The following is a 12,258-nucleotide window of genomic DNA, read 5'->3' as shown; positions in this document are numbered from 1 at the left end:
CTTTTCAGTCAAGTGTCCTGTTAGTTTTCAGTTAAAATTGGGGGGCAATTAATCAGAATGGTTAAAATTCCTACAAAGTTAATGCAACACTTTGGGAAAAAACCCTTGTATCAAAGTCTGTACTCCAGTCATGTTGATTGTTTGATTTAAAATCCAGAGGTTGTTTACAGAGGTAATATTACAAAATGTGCTTTGTTCTTGATCTAAGGGTAGAACAAACCCAGAGTCGATGACCTCAATGAAAAGACCTATTTTCACTAACAAACACTGCCACTATAAAACTCACTCCCTCGCTGGCCTCATGCAACACAACCTCCTGAGACTGAATTCAAGGTAAGACATGATACACATGGCAAATTAAATTAATGCTTTCCACACAAAAGTTTTAAAACTTTTCTGCCTGCATTATATATTGTAGCAGGTTGCCTTAAGTGACAGACACCTTATTTCCGTACTAAAGTTGAAAGGTGAACATTTGAGCAATGTTTGTTTTGAATTATTGTATTTTCTTTGTATCAGATGGCGCTGCTGCTTTTACTGGTGACGCTGACAACATGTGCTGCCACTCCTCAAAGTAAATTTATGTATTAAGTCATTAAACACTAGGTGTGTGGTCTGGTTATCAGCATCACGGAAAGTTATCAAAGTGATCATGTTATTAATTTATTTCTCTAATTCCTTTAAGACCTGGAAAGTAAAATGTTCACCTTCCCAGAAGCGACAAACACAGCTCACACGAAGCTGTTAACAACAAAACAAGATTTAAGTGCTGTAACTGTCTGTCTCAGGTAATGTTGAATATGCAAAATCAAACAGTAATAATAATCATCATCATAATCATAAGCATCATCGTGTATGTCAGTGTCTTGTCATTTCTTACAGATCCTTTACAGACCTCAGAAGAGGCCACCCTATTTTCTCTTTGGCAACATCGCTTGCTTCCAATGACTTTCTGATATTCAAACTAGATGAAAGTGATTTGTTTGATCTGTGGGCCAGGGACAAAAATGCTAAATTTGCATTGCAAGACTACAAGCTGAACACGTGGAATGCGATTTGTTCCACTTGGGATGCTACCTCTGGAATAATTCAGCTGTGGGTAAATGGAAAGCCTTCCAGCAGGAAATTCGTCAGCTCTGGATCCAACATCACTGAACCCATGTCTATTGTTTTAGGACAGGTACAGTTCAAACACCACTGTGACTGGTGCACAGTTGCTATATTAGATAAAGTACAGTGATTTGGTCTGAGAGTCTGGTCTTAATTATGTTAGCTTAGCACAGAACGATGGGGAAACAGGCTGAAGGTCTGGATCTGTAACCAACATACTAGTGCTTCAAGTTCACTTTATATTAAAGACAAGAATTAAAGTGAAAACCACAATTTTATATTTAACAAAAAGAGTACAAGACCTGACAATACTTGTCTGGAACCTGTGCTGATATCCATAAGGAGTGCAGCTCCAAACTTCCAGTGAAGCATTTTTCCTGGTTTGGTTTTAGTATTTTTGGGATCAGCATTGCTTTAGATTTCCCCATTTCCATTTTATGTACTATGCTAAGGTGACTCAGACTACTTACAGTGGCTTGCAAAAGTATTTGGCCCCCTTGAACTTTACCACATTTTGTCACATTACAGCCACAAACATGAATCAATTTTATTGGAATTCCATGTGAAAGACCAATACAAAGTGGTGTACACGTGAGAAGTGGAACGAAAATCATACATGATTCCAAACATTTTTTACAAATGAATAACTGAAAAGTGGGGTGTGCGTAATTATTCAGCCCCCTTTGGTCTGAGTGCAGTCAGTTGCCCATAGACATTGCCTGATGAGAGCTAATGACTAAATAGAGTGACAATGTGAGAAAATGTGGAAAAGTTCACAAGCCAAGCCACTGTATCTTGGAAAAACAATACTATTATTATGTTATATAATTTAAATGTTTCTAAATTTCACAGCATTTATTTATTTATGTTTTCCAAATATTCTCATTCTCCTTATTTGTGACATTGTGTCAGTCAGAAACAGTGCAATATAACTGTTAATTCAACTCTTTGGCATTTCTCAGGAACAGGATTCCTATGGTGGAGGATTTGATATTAATCAGTCTTTTATTGGCATGATATCTGATGTCCACATGTGGGACTACACCATGTCTTCCTGTGAGATCCAGAACTACTCAGATGAGCTGAGCTTCTCTCTGGGGAATGTGCTGAACTGGAATGCTCTGGATTTTCAGATAACAGGAAGAGTGTTGATAGAAGACAAGCAAACCTGTTAATACCAATTTTATGCCCAATGTAAAGAATTTTTCCAATCTATACTATTAATATGTTACACAATAAAAATGGTTTTAAAGCTTATATTGCATTTTTTTATTACATATTTTGGAGTTTTCAAAGCTGGGCTTTGTGTGTAATGTATTGATACGTACCCCTTTTTCTTCTCTGGTTCATTTGTAAGAATGAAATGCACACTTTTGTGTCACTTATAATTGACAATATTGTCAAAACAGACTCTACTCCGCATACTCTAACTTATTTCTATAACCCAAAGACATGAATGTTAGTGACTGTTGATTCAAACTTCACTATAGGCGTGAAGGGGAAGTTTTCAGATTCCTCGGATCTAATCCCGTAAGTTGTAAACACACGTGCGGAAAGTAGGGACTTGGAAATTTACAGAAACAATGACTGCCATAAAAAATTAACCATTTACAGCAGCAACCATGGTATAAAAGGAACCATTCTGCACTGTTAAAAAACAAACCATTCACAAAAGGACCCAGAGTATAGAAGGCTCTATCCTGACACTGTATCCAAGGTAAGATATGATTTTCATATTGAAACTAAATGTATTGCATGTGCAGAAATCCTTCCGTTTTTTTACCTGTATTGTGGTGCGGATGATGAAAGTGACATCAGATTTGTTTGTATCACCAGTACCAATAAACAATGTGAATTGGTATGTTTGTATGTCTTTGTAGATGCTGCTGGTGCTTCTACTGGTGATGCTGACATCGTGCACTGCAATCCCTCAAAGTACCTTTTGTTTTTTTATTTATCTTAATTATTAAGTATTTAACATATGCAACCAAAATTAATAACAATGAAGGTGTATTAGACTTAGAGTGTGTAGTCTACTGTGGTGATAAATACTAACATTAGAGGTGTCCATGTTTACCATTTTAGATATATACCAACTCCTTCATCCTTATTCAAAAGGAAAGCAGGAATAGATGTCACGGTCCTGGGTCGGTGACCCGGTGTTTCAGTTTTTTGTATTATTATTTTTGGTCTTGGATTTCATCATGGTGGCTTATGACTTCTAGTTTTGTATTTCTAGTTCTTCTATGTTATGTAAATTCTGGTTCTTATGTTTTGTTCCTGTGTCCTCGTGTTCAGTGTAGGTTTAGCTCAGTGTCAAGTCTGTGCCTGTCGTGTGCTTCCTGTTTTACTTTGAAGGTCCTATCTCATGTTAGTGTTTCTAATTTCGCTTCCCTTGGTCTCGTCATGAACTCCCAGTTTAGATCATCCTTCCTAGTTTGAGTTTTGGTTTTATTTTCTAGTGCTCAAGTATTGTGTTTTTAAGTTCCTTTTCTGCCAGTGAATAAAAACTGCCGCCTTTAGGTTTAATACTCCATCTCAGTCCTGCATTTGCGTCCATACACTGCCTGCCACACAGCTTACGATGACAAGAGACAGAATACGTTTAAACACCACACCATACGTTCACTTGGCAAAACTTATGGCTAAACCAATTTTCCTTCCTTTCAAATTCTATACCTATTATTGTAATTGTTTTTTTTAAATACATTTGATACTTAGTGTTAGAGGCAGGGATGAATTCCAAATCTGTCAGAAATAATCAAACGATGGCAAAAATAAATATGCAATAATCTGAGTTTCCAGCTAGAATGTTTCAGGGCACACAGATATGGGCAGGTATTATGGAGGGAAAATTCAAGCTTTTAAAGGTTGCATTTAACATTTTCACTACCAATTAAATTTGTATACATTTAATTTGAATGCGCATTGGTAATGATAAAATATTGCATCAATGAAAAATCATATTGCATAAATCATTGCATGTCTGCAATATGTTTTCCAAAAAAGCTCATTATTCTTCTATGAGACTTTTTGTCATCTGTCATAAAAACATAAGAGTGAAAAAATACATAACAGTGCAATACACCTGCTAATTCATCTCTCGGCCATTTCTCAGGAACAGAATTCCTATAGTTAATATTTAATGTGAATGTGAAGTGTTGTTGTATTGTGACGCATTAGCTGCACTAGTGCTGATGCTCTGTGGAGGGCAAACTTTGCCGTAAAGACAAACAGCTTCAACAAAAATCATTCTTCTGTTTTGATTTTAAATTTTCTCAAATATTTTTTTATTAATTCATTTTTATTATAGTATGCTGCTTATTACTTCCTTTTCTATTTGCATTATTCATATGTTTCTCTATTTTTTTAAAGATCTGGCAAATAAAATATTCACCTTCCCACAACAAACCAATACAGCTCATGTGAGGGTGACTACATCAAGAAACGATCTGAAGGCTATAACCGTGTGTTTCAGGTATTTTTAATTAAACAAACTGAATTAAATAAAGAAACATGTAACAACCGCATATCAGACTATTAAATCCATTTTTCACTGCTTTTAGGTCCTTTACTGACCTCAATAGAGACCATTCCTTGTTCTCTCTGGCTACACCCTCTGCTGACAATAACTTCCTGATATTCAAGAAAGCTGCAAATGGCTTATTTGACCTGTGGGCCAGGGGCAAGTTGAATACAGTTGAAGGGATTGCCTACAAGTTGAACACATGGCATTCTATTTGTTCCACTTGGGACGCTACTTCTGGACTCATGCAGCTGTGGGTCGATGGAGTCCCCTCAAGTAGAAAATTCACCAGCTCTGGATCCAACATCAATGGACCCATTATCATTGTCTTAGGACAGGTACCTTTACAAAGCACCACACAAGGCAAACTTTTACTTTATCTTCAAACAAACAGACACTGACAAATATAATACAAATTCAAATTTTGATCCATTTGTTCATGTTCATGGACATTTCAATTCAATTCAATTCAATTTTATTTATATAGCGCCAAATCACAACAAATGTCGCCTCAAGGCGCTTCAATGGACATGTGGTCCATTGCGGCATAAGAGCCTTTATATTTAGAGTATGTTTTGTGGGCTACATGTTTTCAAGAGTTTTACCTGTAATCTGGAAGTGCTGAAAAAAGTGTTTGATGTATTTTACACTAAACTTTTTTTTCACATTTTCCCAGTGACCAAATTTAAATATTTCTTACAGTTGCCATTTGCTATGATCCTAGAGACTCCAGACATTTCTGTACTACACTGTCTCCAATATATGTATAATATACTCTGGGGCTAGAAGAAATTATACATTTGAATACTAAAACACATAAATGAAATACTCAAAGTTTATTAGATCATACAATTTAAAGATGTGTCAGTGATATCACCAAACTGTTTTTAGCCAGTGATTGCAGCTTGACTGATGTCTAACTGTAGATGATTTTGCTTGAGACCATACAGTTAGGTATATCAAAAATATGAAAATATAACAAAATAGCTGTGCTGCCAGATTGACACGTATTGCATTCTCTTAAGTGCGTTATGAGTGATTTGTACTTTGACTTGTGCAACCAACTCACACCTCTAGATATTAACTGAATGATGCTTTATCAAATTGGAAGCACTGTTTGTTCCTTGAATCCAGATGAGTAAATATTGTTTTATGACTACTGGACAAAAAGCATAGAAACAATTTGATGAACTACACTGTTGGCCAAACGTGTGTTCACAAATTTGTTGATTGCATTTTGTGACCCATTCCTTAGAATGAATTGAGTTTACAGCTTACTAGCACATTTGACACTATCTGATCTGCCACTTCACAATGGATATCAGACTGATTAAAAATCTGGGAATTGTTTACATGAATGTCTTGTGAAAGGTCATCGCTAGTGATCCACCAGAGGAACACAATACATCTTCTAATTAAACTCTTTGGCATTTCTCAGGAACAGGATACCCATGGTGGGGGATTTGACATCAATCAGTCCTTTGTTGGCATGATGTCCGATGTCCACATGTGGGACCACACACTTTCCTCCTGTGAGATCCAGAACTACTCGAATAATCTGAGCTTCACAGCAGGCAATGTGCTGAACTGGTATGCGTTTGAGTATCAGACAGTTGGAAGAGTGCTGATAGAAAACAAACAAGAGTTGTGTCAATAGGCAAGAATTCTGAATTCTTACAAGATTTTAAAAATCAATATCTGAAGTTGGATTTTATGTTTAAGTCAAAGGTTTAAATTTTAATTTTCTGAAAAAGTACAAAAACTTTACTGTCTATGTGTTGCAATGTAAATGTATATATCTAAAATCAAGTCTTTTTTTTAAGAATTTCTACTTTTCTACACTTTTTCTTTGTTTTTTCTATTTGTCTGATAATTTTTTGGCGTAACTGCACTGTTTCTTGAATCTTTTTATTGTATAGTGAGTGCTGCATTACTGACGTAAATTTTTACAGCATATTTTATAAAATGCTCAGTGTTGAAATAATTTTGACAAATATGTTATCTTTTTATACATATAACAAATTGTGTTACTGTTTTCCATTTCAATTATCTATGTTGGGGTTGTTGGTTTTTTTTACTAATTGTGTACTGGAGGCATGATCAAAGCAAGACGTTTTGCTTTTTATAATAACATTTAAATTCTATTCAATATGCATTAATTTCATATGTATGTCTTTTGTAATAGTATGATAATTCAACACTTTTACTGGACAATCACAAAAAAAGCAGGAGAACTGGGTGGTGTTATAAACACCATATTAGTGGACCGTAGCCAGAGGTCTCATTGTTGAAGAGTGTCATGAAATCAATATCCTTAGTATCCTTATTTTCCTATTATATTGTTTTATGTACTTTAATAATGAAGGCTTGTAGAGCAAGGCCACTTTTGACTCACAAAGTACTCAGCCAGTTTAAGTGCACAGGCATATTAATAGATAAGACACAGAAAAGAGGAACTTTGCCATATAAGCAATGTTTGAAACTGTGTGACGTGTAAAGTACCAAAATAAAACCTATATGAGGCACAGTTTATGATTCTAATGTTAGAGATCCTGCAACTGGCGTTTGGGCTGTGCAGGGGTCTCTCTCTTCCGGAAGATGATTGAATAAAAAGAAATATAAATGTTTTAACACACTATGAGTCGGGTTTCTCTGTTCTATCACGGGGACAAAAGAATCGGGGTTAATAAGAGACAGTGAATGCAATGAAAAATGAACCATTTATACCAGCAGCCACAGTATAAAAAGCACCACCCTGCACTGCTGTGTATAAGGTGCTGACACTGCATTCAAAAAAAGATTTTAAATGAACTGCGAATTAAATCAAATATGTGCACAAAATCCTTCAACTTTTTACCTGTATCGTACTGTGAAAGGATGAGAAGATTAAGTCCAAACTTGCCGGAGATAATCTAACAATACCAAACATCATGCAGTGAGCTCAGTGGAAATTATAATAAAAATTAAATAAAAATAATATTAAAATTATAATAATTGAAAAGTAATTCATTACACTAATCATTACTTTCACATTACTTTGTAAAATGACCTGAAATATATTGTCACGCAATTACCAGTTAACAATATAAACCTACAGTTCAAAACACCAACACAAATCCCTGAGGACCCACATCAATCTTTGTTCTTTGTTTTAGTTTTCACATGTGAACACAAAATAAACACAATCACCAAGGTGATATTACTGTAGAAACATGTAAAGCTAGAAATGAAAGCTAAAATGCTGCAAATCATTCTGCCTTTACTACTTATTGAAGTTTAGGGTCTGGTTGCTGGGCTGAGGTCATAATGTAATGTAAATTTATATATCTAAAAACTCAGGTCTGTCTCATTTTTAAGAAATTGAAAAGTAAAAACTTTGATTTTCTAAGATGTTTGTTTTTATGTTTGCCTGAAAACACCCACAAACACAATAGTGCACCCAAGAAATAGGCTGAAATGAATAATAGAAGAATAATTCAATCCAAGTTGGTGCAAAGGGATTGTAAATTGTGTGTGCAGGTAATATTGTTAGATGCTAGATAATGCGATCTCGGTGGCTAAATGTTGAGCTTTGGGCAAAAAAGGTGCTGCATGTATTGTCATGTAACACCAGACTCCTCTCTCTCTCATCTTCTCTGCACTCAATCATTTGCGTGCAGATTTTGGTCTTTGTGCATATGAGGTTCTCCTTGTGTTTTACAGACAAAAATAGCAAAAAACCTCCTGCCTTTTCAGTGCGTGGTGAGCTACAAAGACATGAGGTCTTATGTCACAATTCAGGTTGTTTGCGCTAAGTTTCCTCTCTCACACACACACACACACACACACACACACACACACACACACACACACACATGTTGTATAGCCCTGTGAATGTTACAGAAAATAACAAGAATCCTGCTTACCTGATGTTGCCTTTGGGCCCTTCCACAGAAGACTGTTATTTGCCCTCTGGCCCACACATGGTGACCAAGCTCTCGACATCAGTGATGATCCTTGACATGATGGCTGAAACTAGTGATAAGGAAAAAAATAAAATGTTTCCAAGGATCCAAATAAAGCAGGTGTGGTGGTAGTGCTGTAGAGGTCCACAGAGAGATTAACTTGAAACAGAAATCAGGTATTGTGCATTTTATGGATTGAATTACAAACTTTTTTGATCATTTTGCACACATACTTTATGTGCATTTGCATTAAATATCCACATCTATATGTTTTTCTTTAATTTTTTAGTTTGATTTAGAACTAAAATATGACACTTAATACCACCAGGGCACCCTTAATTCACTTTAGTGTGCTTATTTCATGTTGAGTGAGGGTGTAAGTACCAGTGCACCCCTTGCATCCCTAGCATGTGCATTTGCACTAATCTGGTAAATAGATTTCTGCATATAGAGGTCTAAGAGGGACGTTAAGAGGTCTGAGGGATAATGCAGTAATTGTGGCACTATATCCAAAGATCTGATTGGTCAGATGGTGATTTCATCCCTCACTTGCTCAGCACATGCATATCCTTATGTTTTTGGAAATGGCAACATTTTTATACTACAGACTCATTATTTTTTCTTACCTTTAATTATTACTATTCTAATCATTTGATTTTATCATTACATCCTGGTTACGTTACAATAAACTATCCTCACTTTTTTACTTAATAGTGACTGTATTCAGCTCTGTGTCAAGGACATTACTGTTTTTAAAAACCCTGATGTAGCCCTGTGCATGTGTATGTGTGCTTGTGATCTTCATTTCAGTAGTAGTAGTTTTAACTTTTTTCACCCTGTAAAACATCCCACATGAAAGACGAACCAGTCATGCAAACGGATTTATTTTACATGGCACAAAAAAGTTTTTAGGATTTTTGTCATTCCCTGGTTTTACTTAAAAATGTTTCCTAGACATAAATGTAATTCACCAGACTTCTGCACGCACAGAGGGAAAATAAAACTATTGTGTGTAGTGAAATCATGATTCCCTTATATGAAGGAACATTACCATCAAGATAATAGGTATAATTAATATTTTGTTCACCGTTTCATCACCATCATGGCTTGTGGTTTTACTGACAGGCCGTTACATTTTATGTTTTTCATTGCCAAATTTCTGCACAGCAGCTCAGTGGTTACAAGGTAAAGTCTGACACTCTGACAGTTGCCTAAGGCTCTTTATGCAGGTCACTGCTTAGTGTTGTCCTCTGCTGCACCATACAAATGCTGTTTTATAACAAACTTCTCAGAGAATAACTTGCATCTCGTGCCATTTCCTCTTTATGTCTGTTATGTCACACTATATTGTTGACAGTTGTTTATTCACATTGTTTCATATGAAGTTGAGAAGCAGGTTCACACTTGAAACACTCCTCTTCCCATCATAGGCATGTAAATGCTGGCATATATGTTCGTTCTTGCTCTTCCCTTCCTCATTCTTTATTTGTCATCCTCTCTCACAGATGCCAGGCCCCACTGAGGCCTACTTCAAAATGCAGCCTTTGGCTTAGCTAGTTATTATTATTTATCTGTTATTTTCATTATGATAGTGTGGTTCTTGTTGATGAAATACCACACCTCCTACTGCTACCTCTGTAGTATTAGAGTCTTTTTTTACTTTGTGATAACATTTGTGAGAATGAAACATTCCCTCTTGTGTTGAGAAACTGATAAGAACACCCGCATTGCATTTAAATCTTGTTAATAACAAATGTTTTACAAATACAGAGTCGATTCCCAGAACCGTCACAGAAAAGTCATTTTCTTCTGTTTTTGTATGTTTATCTTTCTCTTTGTCTTTCAGCAAGATAAGATTGGGGAAAAAATGCTTAACTAAATTTCCTGAAACTTGATGGAGGTAGAGCATGAGCAATAGATGAAGCCATTAAAATTTGATGCAGACTCCAATTGCTTTAGAAAAATATGCAACTTTTTTATGAAGTTATAAATTATGAAAGAGTAGTATTGTAGTAGTTTGATATATTGCATATTCTAAACAATAGCAATGTCTTGGGCACAGATATATACAAAGATGCTTCAATGTATGAATACCTGAGGACCAGTTACACCTGTTGTTCTGCACTCTCTTGTTAAGAAGGGTAACAAAGAATAATAGTACTCATTTCTTTTCAGTAGTAACACAATATTAAAATAGTACAGCATTTTATATTCATGATTATATCTAAAACCAGCTTCAAACCTGAGCGTAAAAACTATTCAAATGTTCCTCAAACCGATTCAAAGGTTTTGCTCCATTTCTTGCCTGCCAACTACGTCTCATCCTGTCTGGAGGTGAAACTTGGGGAGTCTTTCCCTGCTGAGTTCAGTGTGCTCTGCCTAGTCGTTTCAGTCTGATCCCTCTCCAGGGTTCATCCCTCCAGTTCATGATTCTGTTCTCCATGACAGACACATCACAGATGTCCTCTGAAGACATGGTGTAATATTTGGATGTGACAGTACAAATAGGCCCTTGATGTTGTGCTTAGACAAGCCATTTCAGCTAATCAAGAGCGATGATTTTATCAGACAACCGACAGCTGCTTATCACAAGTAATCAATCCTTATTTAATTTAAATCTGACGGGAAAAGGGTAAGCAAAAAGACCGTAAAGGAAAAAAGAAAGAAATCAGGAAATACTGTCTCACATATCAAAATGCACACATTTACAAAAAAAGATGCTCACAAAAGAGCTTCTAACTCTTATCAATGCTAGTTAAATAAACAAATTCTGGACTTCTAACTAACGAAAAGATCAGATAACTGCAGCATGAAAAACCAGAGGACTGGAGCACGATCCTAAACTTTGGTTGCATTTGTTGAAAAGGTGGCATTAAATTAAAGTACCATATTATGATGGTGGGGTGTGGTCTGTGGATCAGCTGCAGGAGAGGTGCAGTGGGTTCATGAGTAATGCCAGGGGAGGCTGACTGGCGCAGCTGGTGATAGTTATCTAATCATGCCTCCCCTATTTCTTCTCTATCTCTTCCATCTCTAATATAGTGCATCCTTTAGCAGATTGAGGCATCTAACACCACTGACAGTTACATGTAGCTTTCCCAGTTTCTTGGTTTGCACATGGATTTTAGAAAGAAACGCTTTGTAAGCTGCTGTAGTCTGTTTTATTTTGACGTCCCATATGACTAGGACTTCAGCCAAATTACCTTTTAGTTGGTCTGCTTGTAGTCCTTAATGCCTCAAGTTAATGATGCAAGGATGTGTTTATCTTTTTTAAATTGCATATACACTGATTTATTTCCTTGTTTTATTATTATGAGTTTTATCACCCACATTATTGAATTTTTATCATTTGAATTTTTATTTTAACTTTCTCTCACACTGTCCATCCATCCATTTTCTTCTCCTTATCCTCATCAGGGTCATCAGGAGGGGCTGGAGCCAATTCCAGCTACCACTGGGTGAGAGGCAGGGTACACCCTGGACAGATCGCCAGTCTGTTGCAGGGCTAACACAGAGAAACAGACAACTATTTACACCTATGGGCAATTTAGAATTACTGATCAACCTAATTCCTCTCATCCACTCTCAGCAACTCCATTAAAACTTTTTCTAAAATAAGAAGACAATATTTTTAACACCAGCACAGTCCTGACCTTTAAAGTTCATTCTTCTTAAAAT

General features: G+C 36.0%; 2 protein-coding genes across 4 annotated transcripts; both read left to right on the top strand.

The window, feature by feature from the left end:
- The first annotated feature begins 231 nt into the window (after positions 1 to 231).
- LOC146508204 (C-reactive protein-like) lies at positions 232 to 2,367 on the top strand. Of its 2 annotated transcripts, XM_085177590.1 has the most exons (5): positions 232 to 333; positions 520 to 574; positions 686 to 788; positions 883 to 1,180; positions 2,073 to 2,367. In XM_085177590.1, exons 2-5 carry the CDS (start codon positions 520 to 522, stop codon positions 2,283 to 2,285), a joined length of 669 nt encoding a protein of 222 aa, XP_085033716.1. In that variant the 5' UTR covers positions 232 to 333; the 3' UTR covers positions 2,286 to 2,367. The 2 variants fall into 2 exon arrangements, with proteins under 2 accessions (XP_085033716.1, XP_085033718.1); XM_085177592.1 differs by lacking the exon at positions 232 to 333 and having other exon boundaries at positions 520 to 606.
- Positions 2,368 to 2,472: 105 nt separating this feature from the next.
- On the top strand, positions 2,473 to 8,345 carry LOC146508203 (female protein-like). 2 transcript variants are annotated; one of them, XM_085177589.1, is made up of 5 exons: positions 2,473 to 2,827; positions 2,991 to 3,045; positions 4,486 to 4,588; positions 4,677 to 4,974; positions 6,075 to 8,345. In XM_085177589.1, the coding sequence occupies exons 2-5, from the start codon at positions 2,991 to 2,993 to the stop codon at positions 6,291 to 6,293; spliced, it is 675 nt and encodes a 224-aa protein (XP_085033715.1). In that variant the 5' UTR covers positions 2,473 to 2,827; the 3' UTR covers positions 6,294 to 8,345. The 2 variants fall into 2 exon arrangements, with proteins under 2 accessions (XP_085033715.1, XP_085033714.1); XM_085177588.1 differs by having other exon boundaries at positions 2,473 to 4,588.
- The last annotated feature ends 3,913 nt before the right edge of the window (positions 8,346 to 12,258 follow it).

This window comes from Neolamprologus multifasciatus, chromosome 11, assembly GCF_963576455.1.
Source record: "Neolamprologus multifasciatus chromosome 11, fNeoMul1.2, whole genome shotgun sequence".
NCBI classification, from domain to species: domain Eukaryota; kingdom Metazoa; phylum Chordata; class Actinopteri; order Cichliformes; family Cichlidae; genus Neolamprologus; species Neolamprologus multifasciatus.
This window is presented reverse-complemented; position numbering and strand designations above follow the sequence as displayed.